At 40.2% G+C, this 21,822-nt stretch overlaps 1 protein-coding gene across 7 annotated transcripts in view; it reads left to right on the top strand.

Annotated features, from left to right (window-relative positions):
* RAPGEF4 (Rap guanine nucleotide exchange factor 4) overlaps positions 1 to 21,822 on the top strand; it is a 291,090-nt gene that overhangs the window by 228,693 nt on the left and 40,575 nt on the right. For all 7 annotated transcript variants that reach the window (XM_013052073.2, XM_004744082.3, XM_004744081.3 and 4 more), the window contains 5 exons: positions 681 to 757; positions 1,207 to 1,353; positions 3,268 to 3,383; positions 8,638 to 8,726; positions 12,714 to 12,792. In XM_013052073.2, coding sequence (XP_012907527.1) covers positions 681 to 757; positions 1,207 to 1,353; positions 3,268 to 3,383; positions 8,638 to 8,726; positions 12,714 to 12,792 — 508 coding nt within the window. The remainder of the gene's footprint in view (positions 1 to 680; positions 758 to 1,206; positions 1,354 to 3,267; positions 3,384 to 8,637; positions 8,727 to 12,713; positions 12,793 to 21,822) is intronic.

Below are 21,822 nucleotides of genomic sequence, written 5' to 3'. Positions count from 1 at the left end.
CTGCCCACCCCCCACCCCATCCCTGCTCGCTCACTCTCTCTCTCTCAAATAAATAAAATCTTTAAAAAGAATAGAGATTATTATAAGCACCTTTTTCATCTTCATCAAACACTAACATTATCCCATTTTTTTCATGTTTTCTAAAGAATGAAATTATAGAAACAATTGAAGACCCCTTGTTCCCTCCTTTATCTCATTCTTTTCTTCTCTCCCCAAGGTAACTCCTACCTTATATGTAGTGGGTATCATTCCAACCTATATTTAAATAACGTGTCGATATGTATCCATAAACAATATGTAGTTCTGATTTGCATGTTTTCAAACTTTCCCCTTGTGGTCAGATTACTTTTAAAAACTATTTTCTATAGCATCATAAGTTTTGATGAATGGTGGGAGAAAGTGTATTTATTGCTTTAAGAAATGGATTGCTAGTGCACTGAATTCTAGTAAATTCATATCGTTTAGAGCATAGCAAGTAGCACAGTGTTTCTGTTCCTTTCCTGTTCTATAGAAAAGGAGATACTATTCCACCTGAATAAGTTAGCATTTGCCAGTAATTTTTTTTCCTTTTGGAATAAATGCATAATTCTGGGGACTTAAAAATGATGATTTGATAAGCTGTAATTTATATTGATGTGCTTCTATTCTTGTCACAAGTCTTTTCATCTTTTTGTATCTAGTGTTTAACCAGGGGGAAGAAGGCACCTCCTGGTACATTATTCTAAAAGGATCAGTGAATGTAGTCATTTACGGCAAGGTATATATATATATATATCTTTTTCTTTTTGAAACTTTGTTATGCTCCATTTACTAGTGTGGCTATAAGTATTAACAAAACAGTGCTACAATTAAACTTGCAACAACATTGTTACTCAATCTAGAAAAGACATTATGGCATCTCCAATCATAGATTATCTAAATTACATTCAGTAGAATTGAACCTTCTGGGACTCCTCTCCTCAGAGATGTATACATTTTAAATAAATACATAAAATATATGCATTTAAGTTAGGCCATAATCCATATTCCTCAATGAAAAAAAAATAAAACATTATAGTGTAATTATGTAACTCTCCTTGGCATTCCTGGGTGCAGCCCATTTATATATACAGTGTGTGGGAGAAAGGGGGTCTTGTGGTGTGAGGCTGAGTGGGTGTTTGCTCAGATTCGGGGACCCTCTTCATCAGAGTATTCTGCTCCCTCCAGGGTGTGGTCTGTACCCTGCATGAAGGGGATGACTTTGGCAAGTTAGCACTGGTCAATGACGCGCCAAGAGCTGCTTCTATCGTCTTGAGAGAAGACAATTGCCACTTTTTAAGGGTAGACAAGGAGGATTTCAACCGGATCCTGAGGGTAAGTCCAAGGTGAAGTGTGGCCGAGGGGCATCTCCTTTTTCCTTATGCCAGACAAGCAAAGATGGTAGTGTGGTGCTTATCGAGCAGTACTGCTAATACCGAATGCTCTAAGAGTAAAGAGCCTTGGCTACATACCTGGTATGGTCTCTGTGCTTTTGTGCATTCTGGGACCCAAAGAGGGTATTCCAGTAAAGCTGCAAATGGAGTGTGTGCGCTGGACCAGATCATTCCACACATCCCTACCGGCCCCTGAGAATTAAAGAAAAATAAGGATTGCCTTGGCCAAATGTCGAAGTCTGAGACATTCTCTTCGGCAAGTCTGGCTTTGCCATGTTGTATCCTTCCCCGCCTCACTCTCCAGCTCTTTCTCCATCCTAGACCTTCTTAGTCTCTACCTCCCGTCTCTTCCCAACTCTGAACCTCTCCTGTATCATCACGCCCTCTCCTGATTTACTGAGTGATTACATGTGAGTGGGAATTTCCATCACTCATGGTTATCCCAACCAAGCATTTTCATTTCAAGTGTTTTATGTCAAATTGATTTGTACTACAGGAATTTCAGACTTCAGCAGGTAGGTGAAGAATAATTGGGGTGATGAAGATATGAAATCGTACTTAGGGTTGGTTCTGCAGATGGGCCTAATCTAAGCTAGTTTAAGTATTTGTGAGTGTGGGTGATGTTGAAGAGATGTGGTCCCTGGTCTCCCCCCTCCCAGACACATGCAGCACGCATGCGCCCATGCATGCACAACCCCTGGTCCCTTAGGAGGGATGACAGAGCTTGGGCTGGTGGCCTGATTGTGGCCTTCTGGGGATGATGGTGATTTCCTACCACCCTTGGCCTCTCAGGTGGCCCGCAGTCCATCCTGTCCAAGCTTGAGTTCACGCTGAGAGACTGTTCCCTCGAGGATCGCTTTGCTCTTCTCCCTCCCTGCCTCTCCCAGCCTTAGCTTCTTTCTCTAGCCTACCCTGATGTCCGAAATGCAGTTTCTGTGCTTTCTGGTACATTTGGCATTACTTCATGATGATTTGCAATTCCTCCTCCATTCCTTATGTAGGAACACCTATTTGTACACAACCTTGTTAAGCATTTGCCTTTGGTAGTAGAATTTCTGACAACATTTGGGAATGCTTTTGTTTGTCTTGGGAATGCATTCCCTTAATGCAAAGGAAGTTAAATTTAAAATTATATGCCACCAAATAATATAGAGAAAAATGCCTTATGGAATTTGACATGGTTCTTAACTGATTTCTTTTAAAATGGGGGCCAAATGATGAGAAAAAGCATATTCCAATTTTTAACTTAATTGTTTAAATAACATTGAAATTTAGAGGTAAACTTTCATAACTCTTTGAAACTTACACACACAAAATTTGCACTCACCCAAAAATAATTCTTTGAAAGAATCAGATTGGGATCATTATGGATACAGTTTACAAAATTGGCCAAAATAACTGACAAAAAATGTTTAATACATTTCAAACAGATTTTTTAAAAAAGTAAACAGAGCCTTTTGATGAGAGAGAAAAGGTACAAACCCGTGAAAACCACACACCCTCAGAAGAAAGTCAGAATACAAAGCCCACCACCTATTTTTGTAAGGATGAGTGCCCTTGCTCTCCTGTCTTCCCACAATGCCACCTCTCTGAAAGGTTTCTCAGAACACAACCCCCTCTTCCCTCCTCCGCTGTTTTTCTGAATCTGGGGTAAAAGCACAGCTTTAAAACCACGAGATGCAAACCTCATCTGGTCCTCTCCCTGACCGTTCCAGCCCTGACTTTGAAAATGACTTAATTTGTAGATGCAACAATTAGCATCACAAGCACCAAATGAGTTTCTGAAGCATTTGAAATTTTTTTCATTGTCTGAGAAAACAGCAGCATCTGTATGTGGTGTAATTTGTATTTACAGGACGTTGAGGCGAATACAGTCAGACTTAAAGAACATGACCAAGATGTCTTGGTGCTGGAGAAGGTCCCAGCAGGGAACAGGGCTTCTAATCAAGGAAACTCACAGCCTCAGCAAAAGTAGGTTTGCATCCAACACTGCAATTGCCAGACTATGATTAACCTTTTCACATGGTATCATCATTTCTACAATAGCATGCTCTCCTTTTTTGTGGAAGACAGCAGTGTGTGTGACTTTTTTCTCTCTATTGACTAATCACACATCTTGTGGAGTATAATGTATCATTTCTGGCACTGCGTGGAGTGTGGTGCTGCCTGGAGGAATTCAGAGGAGACTGTTCCCCTACTCTGCAGACGCTCTCTGTCTACGGTGTTCAGCTGTAATAGCTTTGGAAGAGAAGACGGGGAGAACAATGCAAATAAGAATGCCAGCCAGTGCGAAGGATGGGAAGGCCCCGAGGTGATGAGAACCTTTGGTATTTGAATTTCATGTGTAGGATTTCCCAAGAAGTGCTTTCATCTTATCGGAATGAGTATCTTGGCCGGGAACCCAGACTTCAAATATAAGACAGCCTATTGATTGCAGCCCAGAAACATCCATTTGTCCTTATCAATACCCAGTCCTGCTAACACTGAAAGGAGGTCTGCTCCCCATGTCTCGGGTTCCCTGTCTAACTTGAACCTTTTTCAGCTCTCTATGCTCAGTTCCATCTTTTGTTGCAACTCCTTGCATGAGGCTGTTTTCCTCATCAAAGGTACCAACACTCAAATAGGAAGACAGAAGAATAAGGAAATGTAGCTTTAAGAAATTGTAGAAGATTGCAGAATCTTGTTTTTAATGTAGAGATCAATCTTCAATCTTGGAATAATAAAAACACCCATTCTGTAGCTAAAGAAGTGTCACCAAATAATATATTGAAAAAGAATGCCTCCCAAGTAATTTCCCTTTGTTTGCAACAAAAATGGGGTGTTCCTTTAATCAGGCTACTCACAGTAACTGATGAATTTATACTGTTTAGACTAGAAAAGCCCAAAGCGCAGACATTTTCATCTGGATGAATCAACATATTTTCAAAGAAGGCAGGAAAAAATAGAATAATGTTGGATAGCCATAATGTATTTTGCATGTTTTGTGTAATCCTTACAACAAAACCCTGTTAACAGATGGGAAAAACTTAGGCTCAGAGAAGCAAGTTACTTGCCCAAGATTACAAAGCTTGTAATGACAGAACTGGTACCAGGTCCAGCTTGACCAGTTTAAATGCTTTTCTGCCTTTGGCCATGAAGTTTACTATAGCCAAATACAGTATGTAAATACTGTATCCTCAACACTATCACCTAAACATTGCAGACCAATATATTTCAAAAGGGCTGACATAAAACAAACTTTATTAAAAAACTACCCTTTCACATATAAGCTTATAAATTGCCAACCAGAGTTCTTTTTTTTTTGGTACTATCCATTCTTAAAGATGTTCTTACATAAATGTTTTTAGAAGTCATCCTTTGAGCCCATAGGGGATGAAATTGAAAACATTTTTTATGTGAAAGTTTGGCCCCTCCCCGTTGATTTTCCTTAGGGTGCTTAAATATATCTAGACCATTTTATAGTGGCAATCTGCATTCTTTAATAATGCCTACAATGTCTCAGGAAAAGTTTGCTACCAGAAAAAGGAAGCCTTGAAAATTCTCCTTAACCTTGAAACATTTGACCAAGAAGTCCCCTGGAGGCCCGCTTCCTTCACCTCTTCATACCACAGGGGAATGATCAAAAACGTTTGCTTGTTACAACATAGTCTATTCAGAGCGCCTTCCAAATATAGATTTTTTTTTTTTTCATGAAATCAAACTAAAGGGAACAGAAGAGGAGAAGCCCATGTATTCAATTTATTTTAGGCCTGGATCTGATTTCCGTTATATCTCCTTTTTTGTGTTCTGCAGACCAATCCAGATTTCTTATATAATTCAAAAACGTGTGCATGTTCACAGCAAACCATTTAAGAAATATCAGTCAGCGCAAAATAATGCAGTAGGCAAGATCAGCTCCCTGAAGAGGAAAAAGCCATTCTCTCAAGGGGCCCCTTCCCATGTTGGGCTTTCTGAAGCCAGACCAGAGTTAAAAGGGGGCACCATGTGAGTGAATTTTGGCCTGATGTTCTGGATAACTTTGATAATATGCCAACAATGCTGTCTATGGATGGACTTAGGAACTTTGAGGGCCTCTGTCTTTTCAGAAATCATCCTTTTTGAGCTCAAAGGGGGTCACCACATTGGTGCTGATAGTAATGTTATTTTTCTGATTCGCTTTTCCCCTGCGAAATCCAGAACAGTTTTTTATGTATGCATTTTAAACTTTCAAAACTGCCTGACTACCCAAGCCACTCAACTCTGAGGATGATATTAAAACGTCAGTAGCAGGACAGTGTTTCTCGTGATGAATAAACTATCTGAGGCTCTCTAACGTTTACCATTTTGGATATCTTCTGCTCTGTGGTTACGTGATTTTAGGAGGAAAGAGAAAATTTGAAGGGACTATTCCTGTTTTAGTTCCCGTGTTACTTTTTCCTGAGACCTATCAATTTCTCAGCTCCATCCTGTTTGCAGAAAGATAGTCTCTTTTAGGCTCTCCTCCTTCCCCATCCTTTATTGTTGTTGTTCTAGGTGCAGAGAGAAGTGTCCTCATTTCTAGACTCGGTGTTTGGAAAAGATTTTCTGTCACAGGCTTAAAATCCCACAGCTTGGATAATGTAACCAATTGGGGTTTTCTTTAACTTGGACTAGAGGAGCTCCTTCATGCAATAAACTGAAGGGAGCCATGCTGTCTGGTGTTCAGGTCCCTCATTTAAACAGAGCTCAAGCAGAGGGCGTCTGGCAGCGTTCAGTGTGAGACAAAGCAGCAACATGATGTTTCAGCAAAGCCCAGAGCTGCAAGGTCACAGATGGCTACGTCTGGCCAGGAGCTCCTTGGCCCTCCCTCTCTAGAGTTCCCTACCCTAAGAGAGTGTCCACACCTGTACTACCCTCTGTGGAGCTGGTGAGGGAGAGGATGGGCGAAGGCAGCCCCCAGCTGTTACCACTAGAGGGAGCCATTTGTAGCAAAAACAAGATCCCGGGGCCTCTGCGATCCACTGGGTGGACAGTTAGATACTGTTTCTCTCTGATGAGATGATAGTTTCCTATCTTGGCTGCCCCCCACACACGTCTTTATTCTTCTTGGCCTGACATAATACTCTAACTAAGGAGTGTCCAAACCAAAAACACCAGAATGGGAAGCCAACCTGGCAGAGCTAAACTTCAGAGGCAGGAACGAATGTCCAACTGATTCCACATCTGCTCTGTAGCGAGCTTTAGAGCCCGCAGCTGCCTAGCAACAGCTGCCCAGTGCCCTGTCCAGTCCACGTAACTGGTGTTTGATCTGATGTATTTATACACTTAAGTAAATAAAACTTGTTTTCGGAAACAAACAAGCTCCCGTTCAGCATGTGTGGCCGGTATCTAGACATAGCCTCAATCCGGAGCATCTTGGATCCAGGTACCCACCCGGAGTGACACCACAAGACGTACACCTGTGCTCCAAAGCCAGCCCAGGCTCACAGCAGGCCCTTAGTAACTCTGACCACAGGTCTGCGGCCTCCCCTTGCCAAGCAGTTTCTCCATCTGCAGAGTGATGATCATATTTAGCAAGCAGGAATAAGCCTGACGACATTGTTCAGTGCCCACCCAGCTGTTTGGGGCATAGTAAACACTCCACAGAGGCTGATGCCCTCTGTAACCCGGTTCCTTGTTAACGTGGTCAGATGCTACTCATCTCCCAGCTCATGTGGGAAGCATGACCCGAGAATCGTGTGTTTCAGGAATTATTGAAGGACCTCAGCAATTTTCTCCATTTATGTGTCTGAGTCATTATAGAGACACCCTCTCTTTTCCTCGAATAGGCACCACCTACACAAGGAAAAACCCTTGTCATTTGCCTTATGTATTCGGAGAAAAGAGTGACACTTTTGAGATTAAAATCTATTATTTTTCTATTCCCCCTTTCCTCTTCCAGACTCCAAAGCCAGGCTTCCTCAAAGATGTAACTCTTCAGCTCCTTTCTGGTCCTGAGTGCATGTATACACTCACAAGCACCCACAGCATAGTCCTGGCTAATGGTCACCTTACCTTTCAGGGAGCCGGCGTTTGCTGCCTCATTGAGTCCCAGGCTCGCGCCACCCAGTCTCTGTTTTCTCGTGCACAGGGTTATAAGTTGGCTTGCTCCTTCTATACCCCTACAGGCAGGAGGTAAAGACCTTGACAATTAATACTTCGCAATATTCTTGGGATCTCAACACACTTCCTGCAAGGTCTCAAACGGGCAAGGAAAGGGTGTTGGTGAGGAGAAAAAGAAATCTGGGTTCTTCTGGAGCTGAATTATACCACTGCTTTCTGAACATACGCGAGTTTTATTTTCGTTCTTGTTTTTCTTCCCATCATTTTGTTTTACGTGAAAACCCGAGCAGAAAAGCAAAGTCTGAGTTTTAGAATAGGATCACTCAGATCATCTTAACGTATTTTGCCTATAGCTTTCATTCACTGTTTTATTGCTATCTTTAATATGACTTCGAAATAACCCACATTCAGTTTAAAACATAAATCCTGTCCGGTGGATTGTTGAAACCCATGGATGGATCTTCTGAAATAATGACTAAAACCCCCACTCCCCCAAAATACAGATATTTGATAGTAAAATAAATTCTGTGAATTTTCTACTGTTGATTTATTTCCTATTCCGATGCTACTGGAGTTTATTTGCTCACTGGTGTTTAGGTTTTTGTTTTCCTTTCTCTTGTTTTATTCTTAGCTATGTTTCCAAAGCACATACCAGTGTACAGTTGGGAAAGACAGAACATTCCAGAAATAGGCAGGGGAATCCAATGTGGGACTGAGATTTTGCTACAAATAACCCATATATGGAAACCTAGTTTACTGTCACTTCCCCTCACCATCTCCCCCTGCCTGACCTGAACTGCCCTGTGATTTACATGATCCTTTCCATTCCCTCAGAGCAAGGCTGAAGTTTCTCCATTCCCAGCCTGCGAGAGCCACTTTCCAAGTTTTCTTTAGTTCCATGTAGGGAAAAAAGAATAATGTTTTAGTTTGTGGGAGTTTTCTTCATTGCCTTCCCGTGTGGCTTTGGCAAGGTACATGGTCCCTTTTACCATAAGGAGACTATGAGCCATAAGTTAAGTCATGATGGTTCACTGGGATTCCGAACATGAACAAATACATGAAAACAAAATAAAATACAAAACATAAAAACCTTAGGTATGTAAAAAGTTATTCTTTAATGATTTGCCCACTTCTGAAAAACTAATGGTTTTTATTTCTTATCCAGGTATACTGTGATGTCAGGAACACCTGAAAAAATTTTAGAGCATTTTCTAGAAACAATACGCCTTGAGCCAGCTTTAAATGAAGCAACAGGTAAACAGTGAGCAGTTTTGTGTGTCCATTAAATCCATGCAGAGCACTGTTTAAAAAAAAAAACAAAAAACCTGAATTCATTCTCAGTGTGTGTAGCCACACAGTTTCAGAAGGAAGATATGTATATTAACATTAAAGAACCTTCCTCTGTGGACAAGTCAGGGAGCAATCTTTCTGACCCTCTTTAGCCCGCCCCAGTTCTGGCTGTCCTTTGTAGATGGCACAGACTTGTTCATGCATTTTAGAAATAACCTTCCATAGACTAGATTAGATTATCATTTTAATCCTATGTATTTCCATAAAGGATTTGTGCCAGCTAAGAGTAAAATGGTTCTGTCTGCAGTTGCAGATTCTCAGGCTGCCCCAGGGTGTCACTGAACACCCCCACCTGTGCAATCCTGCTAGGGCTGTCATAACAAAGACCGCAAACCGGGTGGCTTAAACAATAGAGGTATATCATCTGCGAGTGCCAGAGGCTACAAGTCCAGGATCAAGGTGACAGCAGGGCTGGCTTCTTCTGATGACTGCGGATGAGAATCTGTTCCTGCCACTTTCCTAGCTTCTAGTGGCTTGCCAGCGACCATTGGCATTCCTCGTTCTGTAGCTGCTTCTCTTTGGTCTCTGCCTTCATGTTCACATGGCATGTTCATGTTCACGTGGCATGTTCACTATGTGCCTTTGCACATAGCCTTCCCTCTGTACATCTGCCTCTGTGTCCAAATTTCCCCTTTTCATAAAGGATACAACTCATATTGGATTAGGGCTCACGCTGATGCCTCCTTCTTAACTACATCAGCAAAGACCCTATTTCCAAATAAGATCACATTCTTAGGTAGTGAGGGTTACAATTTCAACATATCTTTTCAGGGGGGAAACATTCTACTCATAACACTGCCTTATGGTGAACCAGTCCTCCTAACTACAACTCAGAGATTTGAGGATGAATGAGACGAATCACACCACTGAGCTACATGTTCAGAGTTACATACTGTTCTCCATTTCAGTTACCATCTTGTACATGACTTTGGAACAGCAAGTATTCAACTTAAAAAAAAAAATCCTATGTTACAAGCCTGTCTCAGAATAATAGGTTACTATTTTAAGCATGCCGAGAACATTTATCACTAAAAGAAGTTCAAAGATTTATGTCAAATACTTAGTGACAGTTCAAAGCCCAGTTCCATCACCTTTGCAATATATTCAAGGTAAAGTCATCATTATTACTATATACCTCCGAAAAGTATTTTGCCACTGATTTACTTCTTATTTGATCTCCTCCTTCTAGCTTCTCATTTATACAGAGATAATCGGATTTGTTTTCATGCAGTACCTTAATTGGGGAGTAGTCTGTATAAAAGCCAGGATCTCTGACTCTAGAGCAGTCATTTTCAGTTCAATATTTGTTGAGTCTCCTGTAGGGCAGACTCAAAGCTGGGTGCTAGGCAAGGTGAACCCAAGAAGCCACCCTTCTGTCCTCAGGAAGTTTATAACCTGCCAAAGGACATAGAGGGATGTGCAAATAACTTGAGCATAAGGCAAGTTCTTCAGGAGGGGGACCAGCTGAGGGGACCAGGCAAAGTGTCATGGAGGATATAGCCTTGGGAGTGGCCCTCAGGAAGGTGGGAGGCTAGTAATGAGAGACTGGGGACTAAGCCTACCGTACCGAAGGACAACATTAGTACTGACCTAGACCTAGAAGGACCAAGTGGTCTGGTTCTGCCTGACTATCATATATATAAGTGGGAGGAGGAAAGTAAGGTCTAGGAATTTAATGCCAGATCTTACAGGGTCTTCAGTGCAAAGCTAAGTAAACACTAGGGAATGGTTGAAGATGTCTGAGTGAGAAGAATGTGAGAAAAACTTTTCTTGAGAAAGGAAAACCCTCAATGGACCCATTAGAAGGGGAGTCCTTACTTCTTAGAGGCATACATAACCTCTAATAAACCAAATTTCTAGAACCTGGCATCAAGAAAAATATAACTGATCTTTCCCCTCTGTTTAACTATTTGCCCAGAATGTGTGATTGCCTAGTGTAAGAAACAGCAGATTCTGTAAAGTGAGTATTGATTGACAAGGAAGATTCTGGTACATGAGAGACCATGGCATCTAAGGAAAGATCTGTAAGATCTTAATTACCCATGAAGAACAAATATATCCTTCCTTTTAAAGTCACCTCTGAAAGAGGTGGGGACTAGATTATTGCTTCTTCAAAAACTGAAGCCTAGAAATCAGTGCATTCTGTAGCTGGCATGGAGAATGTGATTCCTGACCCTTCCATTTTTGTTGTTAGAACCAGGTCAACATCATAATTTAATATTGAACTTCCTTATCTGTGTTTTTTTCTGATTCCATTTTTCTTACATAGAATGTTCATGACTTGGAGAAAAAGAACAAATCAGTATCTTCCCATCATCAAGAATATGAATGTTCTACACAGTCCTCCTCGACACTCAAAATAACCCTAGCACAGGCCCATGAAACATGGATGCTATAGGGTGGGAGACCTTGGCATTTCTGGGCTTCTAATACAGTGAGAAATGTCAGAGTCAACAGTGAAACTGGTTTTCATCATAGAAATGTACACCCCTGGATCTGACAGTACCTTCTCTTAATTTACAGAACATCTGTTTTCTGCCTAAGACCTATTAGTTTCCTAAACTTTTTACTTCTCTGACCAGCATTAGTCATTTAGTGACTTGAGAAATTATTATCTAGTAGACAATGATTTTTTAAATCAGTTCTCAAGTGTTACTGCCTGTGAGCAGAGAATGAGAAAGCCACATTGAAATGTGGGTGCTGGCTGGATACTGTGCTAGGTGACCAGCTCGCCAGCCTTGGGGTCCCCTCCTCAAATCTCTGCTTTAGCAAAATTTAAGCTACTATGTAGCATAATTCTTGTAAACTCTTATAGGAGTTTACCCACCATCTGTAAAGAATATCTAAAATTTATACAAAGGTGATCCTAGAGATTAAACTTAGTCAAAGCCGAAGTCCTTTTGTACTTAAGGGGGAAAGTTCCATATAGCTTGTCTGGCAACTTCTCTGTGTCTTCTCTGGGACTGAATAATGGGACTAAAATAGCTGGTAACACCAAGTGAGGACAGTGTGAGATTACACTCATCAGTTACATGTAAATGAGTCTAATGTCGTCATGTGACTTAGTAGGGTGTTAGCAAACAGGACAGTGATGATCCTATTGTCACATGTAAATATATCAAATCAACACATTGTACACCTTAAATTTCCACAATGTTACATATCAGTTATATCTTAATTTTTAAATTGTAAGATCATTTAAAGTATAGACTTTGGAAATCTAATATATTCAATTAAAATTTGTACATTTTTTACCATTTTCTATTTGAAAAGTGACATGAATGTCACAAAGATCTCAGCTACCATCTTAAATGTGTCAGAGAGCTTCTGTTTTGTTTTTTGTTTTGTTTTGCTGCAGTTCCCACTCCTAGCCTTTATCTTGTCCCTTTTTTCCCCCTGCTTTTGTTTCCCTCACCAACTTTCTGCTCTTACCGCCTCCTTTTTCTAGAATTCCATTGTCCACTCATCTTTCATTGCTCCCTATGGAAACAAGGGGTAGAAAAGACATAAAGGAAAACAGATGTTGACAAAAGATGTATGGTGTAAGGTAGACAAAGAAAGGACCATATGTGAATCCTGCACATGTGGAAATGCCCATGGGTAGCTCATTAATTATAGGTATTTTTAAAATATGCATTGTGGCTAAGGTGACCAGCACTGTCTCTTTAAAATACTGTACTTTTTTGTTCACCGTCCTAAGACGTTGAGTTTTGATCTCAAGCTTGTGAACATTATTATTTTTAAAATGTAGTACCTCTATGTACAGTCAAACTCAAATCCCCCAAGCCAACGCAGAAGAACCATCGACCAAGAACAAATGAATAGATACTCTTGCCTTTCTAAAGCTTTCTGCAAAAACCTAATTTCTTTTTCTGCTCTGCTTTTCTGTAGATTCTGTTTTAAATGACTTTGTTATGATGCACTGTGTTTTTATGCCAAATACCCAGCTTTGCCCAGCCTTGGTGGCCCAATATCCTTTTGTGTTTTGAAGTTTCTATTCCCTTGAAGACACCTCGTATCTATCTGGTCATTATCTCATTTCATTCTCTGAAGGTAAGTCACAGCCCAGGCAGGGTCATGCTCTCCACCACTGTCAAACTGAAACACCCACAATTTTCCCCCCAGTGTAGACACCAGCCCTCTCTAGCAGGTTTGGTCGTGCTGTAAGGATCTCCTCCCCGTTACCTGTGTAGAGAAATGTGAGCCAAGTTACCTCAGGAAGGTGATACATAACTGAGAGGTAGGTTAAAGAAAGTTATGGAGAAGAGTATTCTTAGAGAATTCTTAGAGAGTAGGGACAGTTCCCTGACCTTGGAAACAGACACTTTACCTCTGCAGGATACCTGACAGCATGACCTGGGGCCTGCCTGCATTCTTCTTCCAAGGTCCAGGATTAATCCCTTTGCGCATAAATATGGGTGACCATAATGGGGTAGCTTTTCTTTCACACCTGTCCTACTCCACCCTGTCCTCCAGAAACCAAATGTATTCCTTCATTGCCATTTTTATTATTGTCACACTGACTGAAGTCACACAAAATTGGAAATTCTAATGGCAGTTCCCCTGGGCAGCTGGAGCACTGACTTTGTTTGGGGCAGCTTTTCAATAGTCTGTTGAATTGACCAATTAGTACATGGTATCTGGCACAGAGAGAGCATCCAGAAAATCAGGTTGAATAAAAACGGTGAATGTTATTGAGTTACACCCTCAACTTCAGGGGTCATGGGAAAGTATATTTTCCAATTCTGCTTTATATTTAAAGCAACAAAAATTTAGACCCCAAAACACTTTGACTTTTTGAGTAGTTAAATCTATTGAAGGAGAATGGCTTTTTTTTTTTTCCTCTGAGCAATCCAATCAATGTTGCATGTTTTTCTTTTTCAGAATTATAATTGCCCTACCTGATTCTCATTTTCTTGTTCACTCATAATTCTCTTTGAAGTCAACAGAATGTGTGAGGATGGGAGATTTGAGTTGAATATGTTATTCAGAAGCAACTGCAAGAGTGAGATTTGGGTGTTTATTTGCCTGGAAACTATCTTTCCAAGTAATGACAGCTTAATGAGACTCACATACATTATATATTCTTTCTGGCTTATATTCCATTTTTCTCAAATAAAGTTAACACATTCAGGATCTCTCTGTGCTCTTTTAATCCACACATGGTAATCGTTATTAGACCTTTGAGACTTGTTAGAAGGAAAAATAAAAACCACCACTGAGTTCTTTTTTTCCAACAGTTAGCATATCAATAAGATTTAAGCCAACAAAATGCAGAGAAGAGTGAGGGAATATAGCGGGCCACATCATGCCATCTTTACAAGTAGAAACCCCAAGTCTTTGTTTTTGCAAATTCTGCTTTCATTTATTAGCTTGTTCTGCTTTAGAGCTGATTGAGGATATTCATATCACTGATCTCTGTTTTTAAAACAGAAGTTCCTAGAGGGGAAGTCCATGCTATGTCCAGGTCGGGAGGTGTAGGGAAAATGGTAGTAGGTAGAGGAGAGAAAGTCAGGAAGGTGAACAGTGGAATCAAGGGAGGCCTATGATATCTGATCCCGATTCTTTTCTCAGTAGACGGAGGGAATCCAGGATAGCTGGGTGTCTTCTAAAGTACCTAGTGCCCTCAGATCACCTCCTTCGTACTTGGCCCTACGAGAAGTTAGATTCTCTTCATTGCTCTATTTTGAACCAACTCTCTGTGTTAGGTATCTTGCTAACAACATTGACCCATATTTATCCTTCCAGGTGTCTACTGGGTTAGTATTAGCTTTGTCTTACAAATGAGGATTCTGGGACTCAGAAACAGTGGGGTGACATACCCAAGGCAAGTGGCAGCGTCAGGATTCATCCAGGTCATAGGATTCTGAGCCTGGAGTGCGTCACTTTTTTTTCTCCACATATTATTTCTTTAAGAGCTTATCCTTTAGAGTTTAAGAACATTTCTTGACAATGCATTGCAGGATACATGTTTATCTGTGTTTCAGTTGACTCAAAGCAAAGTAGGCCTAACGTATTGAAACCAAATATATGAAACGTTCAGTAGAACTTTTCGCAATCATAGAAATATTCTGTTTCTGCTAGACCAGGATCCACTAGCTTTGAAATTCGCTACTGTGACTGAGGAACAGAATCTGTGATTTTACTTAATTTTTGTTAATTTACATTTAAATAGCCATGTGTGGCTTGTGGCTGCCATATTGGACAACATGTCTAGTCCTTAGATGGGAACAAGAGCCTCCAACAAAAATTGCTGTTATGTGATGCCGACCGAGGGAGGGTATCCCAGGGATGCCAGGGGCTTACCCTGCTGCAGGCTGGCCAACAGAAAGGGCTTGGTCCCTGAAGATCATGGCAGTGCTTCTATATTATGGTGAGGACTCAATTTTTAGTTCCCCTTTTTCTGTAGGAACATCTTATGTCGGCTTCTTATATAGACTATGTTTGTTTGGTCATTGGTAACATAAACCAACTGTGACTATCTTAAAGAATATAGGAATTTCTCAGAGGGATTTGGGTTCACTCAGAGAATTGAAGGGATCCTGGAAGAGCCCAGGCTTTCAAAAGGGGCCTTGGGCGCAAGAAATAAAGACCTGCTTTGGGGCCAAATCTGCTCCAAGCATCCTAGGCTGATTCCCACATCCCTAGGAAGGAGGGTCGGGTTGGCCTAGCTCAGGTCCCTGCTGACATCTTGGTCAAAGGAAGGCAAAGCACTTTCCCAACAGTCCCCCAGAGCTTGTCTGTGAAGAAAAAGAGAGGAAATGGAGAAATAGGTGATGAGCAGACCAAATAACTAGTACCCATAAACTGCTAACACTTCATGCACCAGCCACAGGGAGAAATCAGGTAAAGCTGAGCTGGTGGGTTGATCCCCATATTATTAACATGAGAGAAGGGAGAGTAAAATACTTAACCTCGTTCCATTAAAGCACTTGGATTAAAGTGAGTTGCTTTGGCTGAGTCTTTTCAAAGTACTTAATATCTGTGACTGTGCCTAGCAGCCCTATGAAGAAGTCAGTACTGTCACTGCTCTTTTTCCAAATCAATAAACGAGGATAATGAAAAATTATGATTTGCTCAGAGAAAGGTAATTACTAGTACAGAAAAGATTTGAGCCCTGAGCCACTGACACCTTTTTCTGTCCTTAATCCACATTGTATGTCACCTCCAATTTTGCTTTTAGCGCGGAGGAAGATGGTAGAACTCTCTTTAGCATTAATATCTCAGGCCTTTTATACGCTAATGAGAGAAAAATCTCTATTCATTAGATATGCTTGGAACACGATTTCACCTGATGAATACAAGTGCTTTCTAATGAGTTTTTAAAATTATATTTGTTCAATTTCTGTACTTTTCATCTTTAGTTTCTTGAATCTTTTTAAGATTTGCACTTAAAATTCAGTAGAGTTTTCCACTGGTCTTTAAAAAAGAAAATAAAACTACCTATAACCCTGTCAGGTATTACCGTTGTTAACATTTTGGTATGTATCCTTCCAGTCTTTTTTCTTCACAGGTAGATATATATATATATATATTTTTAATTCTTTTATATTTTTAAGTATAACAAGAGAATCATACTATAAGTAATTCTGTGTACTTTGTCATTAAAAAATATTTTATGAATAGCTTTCTCTGCCATTAAATACTTCTCTGCAAATTTTTTTCAAAGTATAGATATCTTATAAAAGTGAGATCATGTTGTATATGCTTTTTAATAATATTTTCTTCTTCACTTAATAGCATGCTGTGGGTATCTTTTCAGACATGTATGTGTATGTTTATATATATAAATGAAACTACATTTTTTTAAAGAATTTATTTTACTTACTTGACACAGAGAGAGATCACAAGTAGACAGAGAGAAAGAGGGGGAAGCAGGCTCCCTGCTGAGCAGAGAGCCTGATGTGGGGCTAGATCCCAGGACACTGAGATCATGACCTGAGCCGAAGGCAGAGGCTTAACCCACTGAGCCACCCAGGTGTGCCTACATCTTTTTTTTTCCAACCAGTTCCATAAACTCTTATTAAACACAATGTGTCATATAGTGCTGGGCAACAAGGTGACGCAGATGCATGAGAAAAACATGCTATCATTTTCATTAACTCACAATATTATCTGGTAGATTTGTCGTAGTTTATTTTCTTAGCCTCTTTCTATTGGATATTTACTTTTTTTTTCAAATTTTTTTTTCTATAACAAATACAATGGGCTGAATCAACATCCTTCCAGCTCAATCTTTGCCCACATGTAAGATCATTTCATTACTTTGAAAGTAGGCAAGGAGTAAGTAATGCTTTAATGCTTTTGATGTTTACGACAGCATTGCTCCCCTGTTGTCTTAATTATGTGTTTTATGATTAAACTCTAGACTATTTTTTTTTTTACAAATCCATATAGGCCTTAGTTCAGTAAGTGATCACAACTAAGTTAATATTATTTTGAATTTTAATAACTATGTCCTTGATTTGGAGCATTTTTCGTATCATTTACTTTATGTTTCCAGCACCCAGCCCCCACATGTGAGACATAAAAAGGACTAGTGTGATATTTATTTCATTTTACATGTGGGAGAAATCAAGACACATAGAGCCAAGAGAGCACCTAAGATCACACACATCCTGGCAAATGTTTAGAGAAACTCCATGTAGCCCTAAATAATTCCAACTGCAGGGGACATTGTCCTTGTCATCAGTGCCATCTCAGTGGGTCAGTCTAGCTACTCTGTAACACACTGCCCTTGGCCATGGTTTGTTCTCGTATTGCAGGCCCAAAGTAGACTGAGATTCAAAGAGAGATGTTCTGGGGCTTCTCAAACTTTAGGAAAGAGAACAGGAAGCCTATAGCCCCAGTTGCCAGTGATGGCCTTCCTACAATGAGTAGGGGAATAAGTCATATGTCAAAGCTGAAATGCATGGAGAGTCAGGAAAAAAAAAAATGGTTCTATGATGGCATCACTGCACCTGCCCAACCCTGCAGCTTACCTTGCCGAAGACTCCTTGTTATGTCAACAAATACAAGTCTTTGTGACTCGGGACAGATTGTCATTACAGCTGAAAGCATCTTGAATGATCATGGCTTATATTTAAATTCATAAAAATGTAAATACAGCAATAATTTTGGCCAAATATTTTTTCCTAGTGTCTTAATTTCTTTTGGCTTAGTATACACAAATTCTCTGCTTTTGGCATGGAAAAAAATTCATTTCATTTCTTGAAGCAAAGAGGAAAAAGGAGAATACAGATTTACTACGAAGTTTCAGCTAAAACTACTTCTCTATATATTGTATCCCTTATACAGAGACATAGCAAACGCAATAGCTTCCTTTATTGAAAAGGCAGGGCCTCCATCATTTATTTCACTGTCAAATTGAGCTGGGACATTCTCTTTAGAAGTTGACTGAGGTTCCCTAGGAGGAACCTTTTTCAAAATTTGCTTTTCTTCTTGATGATTTACAAAACAGCATCGGGTTCTTATTCTCCAGATTAAGCCAAGTTTTTAGGAATATTATTTAGATGTCTAAGGAAAATTGTCAGCTTAAATTTTGTTGAAGCCAAATTTTACCATTGTAGTCCCCCAATTGTTTCTGCAAGTGTTTAATCCATATGCTACTCTCAGTGCAATTTATTTCTGCAGATATGCAACTTAAGACTTCATTTCCAATAAGGAAGACTTGCTTTGATCATGATATGATGCATCCTCTTTCTCAGAAAATGACGGTGTTATCAGATATTCTACAAAGTATTTTATACCCATTTCTCAGCCTCATATCAACACCACGGGATGCGTACTCTTTTTACATGAGGGGATGAGACTGAGGAGGTATGTCGTTTTACCCAAGTTCCATTGCTGGCAAGTGTTAGAATAGTAGTGGGTTGAACCCAGCAATGGGTTGTTAGTCCACATCCTACTTCTCTGGTGGGAATACTAGCCCCTGAGTTAAGACTAAAAAGAATAGCCAAGAACAAGAGGCTTCTAAAAATGCAAAGAATTCTGAAAATCAATGAGAAAAAAAAAGTTCCAAGCAAGAAAATGCGAGGCACATAAAGAAAAATGACAACACAGAGAGTGGTCCTGGGAATTTCAAGTTCATAGGCTCACATACACACAGGAGCAGCTGATGTGATGGGAATAGCATTACAGTTAAACCCAGAGAGGCCAGGTCTCATGGAAAGTTCCCAAACCACCCATTTAAAAGATTTCACTTTATTTCCAGGGGGCGGACCAATAATAATGACGGTGACTAACACTTGCTGAGCATTTAATATGTCTGCGATACTGTTCTGTATGGTATACCAGTATTGTCTCAGCTCATCTGTAACAGCAGTCCTCTGACATTTACTGATGAAGAGACTGAGGTTCTAAATGGCCGATTAACTGTCCGACGGCCTCACGTTTGTAAGTAGGGAAGCGGGGAGATGAACCCAGGTGGTCTGATTCGAGAACTTGCCTTCCAAGCACATATTGCGTGAAGGAAGGGATAGATTCGCAGCCCAGAATGTTGGGATGCTCCACGAAGGCAAGCAGGGTAGTAAAGAGACCCTGTAACACGGTGGGAAAAGCACAAGGTCTGAAGTCAGAAGACCTGTGTTTAAGACTTGAGTCTTACAAGCTGTAGTACTTGGCAATTATCCTTGACCTTTCTGAACCCTGTCTGTATAATAGGGGTAATTATACCTGTCTTGCCCAGTTCATCAGGTGGATGTGAGGATCAAATGAGGCTCTGTGTGTGAAAGTACATTATAAACCTTCAAGCCCCTTATAAATAGTGCCCCATATAAATGCATTATTGTACCACCATGAAAGGAATCTAGCATCATGTAAAGGATATACCAATGCTTTGTCTAGTCAGTGGGCAGATGACCCCCAAAGTTTGTTTTCGGCTACAAGCAGCGATCTTGTATGCAAAGCAGGGCTTAAAAAACAACAACATCGAAGGGTATCAGTTTGAATGTTGATAAGTGTTTTATAAATAGCTGCATAATTAGCATGTACTTACTGCAAAAAATATACATAATATTTTATTCCCTGTTGTAGGCTGTAATGAATCTGCCGCCTCTCCGTCCTAGGAGGCTTTCACTTACTTTCTCCATGATAATTTTAATATGTGGAACCATTATTAGCTGAATTAAGAATAAGTAAATGAGCAGTAAAAAAAAAATACAGAAAAATTACAGGTGCCTGTGGTGAGTAAGATAATAACTAGGTAAAAATATATGAAATAATTACAGTGTTTGAACGGCACAGCCGGCATGAGGAAAATGACTCAATGGAATATTAAGCCAGCTGTTGGCAGGGTAGAAAGACTGTAGCCTACACCGTGGCCTTCACCTCTTCAGATCCTCAGCCCTGATCCACACTGAAAACATTCAGTTTGTCCTCAGTCAGTTGAGTGATGCCGAAGGAACCGGTCCAATTCGACAAAGAATTCAGTCATTCTGAGAGTCTGTGTTCCTATAGATTAAATACCCCGTAACTAAAAGATTCTATTTCAAAGATGCACCTGATATCTGGTACTTGTGTGGACCTAGTTCCTGATGACATTGAATATGAACGTCCTTAGAATGTATCCATGATCTGTATTTGACATCTTTTTTTTTTTTTTAAGATTTTATTTATTTATTTGAGAGACAGAGATCACAAGTAGGCAGAGAGGCAGGCAGAGAGAGAAAGAGGAGGAAACAGGCCCCCCGCTGAGCAGAGAGCCCTATGCAGGGCTCAATCCCAGGACCCTAGGATCATGACCTGAGCTTCGTGAAGGCAGAGGCTTTAACCTACTGAGCCACCCAGGTGCCCCTGTATTTGACATCTTGACAAAACAGAATTTCAGATAATTTAGATAAAGCTTTTAAGGAGACATGATGTTTGTCTGTTTTTGAAAACTGTGTTATATATAGTACTCCAAACAGTGTAATTGAGTTAAGGTAACCAGTCAATCAACAAACATTTGAAGTTTTTTATGATTCCCATTTCTGCTGTTAAGGATTCTGATTTAATGTTCCCAGATGGTGAAAAATCTTATTACCATAACAAGAGAAACCTCAAGTTAGGATTTGAAACCTCACAAATGTTTGGTTAATAGTGGTGAGTCACTGCTTTTTTTCTTTTTATGTAAGTTCTATGCCTAACATGGGGCTTGAACTCACAATCCCGAGATCAAGAGTCCCAATGTGCGGCCTCCTGAGCCAGCCAGTCACCCCCAAGCCGCTTTCTAAATCAAGAGGTACTAGTTGGAACTATGGCAGAGAGGATCTAGTTCAGACATTAGGAACCCTATGCCTTCCTGACCATCAGATTGTCAGGGAGCTGCAGCAATTAATTCTTGATTTCCTGTATGTGCTTTGTCTTCTTTGTGGATTTTTTGGGATCAGTTTCCGCATCTCAGACTGATTTCCCCATTATCCGATAAACTTCAAATCCCCTAATTCTGCTGCATAATACATGTTAGCATAAAGAAATGTTAATATCAGACAAAATGTGCCAACAGAGACAGGTAAACAATGTCCTGGGGAGAGATAAGAGAACTGAGTTCTAATATCAAGAATTCTTTTGGTAGATTTGGAAAAACACTTAAACTCATTCTACCTCAGTTTCCTTACCCTCTGAAATTGTGGCGTTAGAGATACAATCAAAGGGCTTTTGCAACTCACAGATTCTGTGATTCTGTGAATCATCTGAAATCCACTCAGTGTGTCAGTGATGACTTTGGCCAACATTGACTATTAAGGCCTTTTCTTAATTGTATTTAAGATAAAAATGTAAGTAATTTTAGATTCTCTTACAGACTTTTTTTTTCACTTTATTTTATTTTATATCTTTTCAGTGTTCCAAAACTCATTGCTTATGCACCACACCCAGTGCTCCATGCAATAGTGTCCTCCATAATACCCACCACCAGGCTCACCCAACCCCCCATCCCCCTCCCCTCCAAATCCCTCAGTTTGTTTCTCAGAGTCCACAGTCTCTCATGGCTCATCTCCCTCTCCAGTTTCACCCAATTCAC

This window comes from Mustela putorius, unplaced genomic scaffold (assembly GCF_011764305.1).
Source record: "Mustela putorius furo isolate JIRA1106 unplaced genomic scaffold, ASM1176430v1.1 tig00003869_pilon_pilon_pilon, whole genome shotgun sequence".
Taxonomy (NCBI): Eukaryota; Metazoa; Chordata; class Mammalia; order Carnivora; family Mustelidae; genus Mustela; species Mustela putorius.
This window is presented reverse-complemented; position numbering and strand designations above follow the sequence as displayed.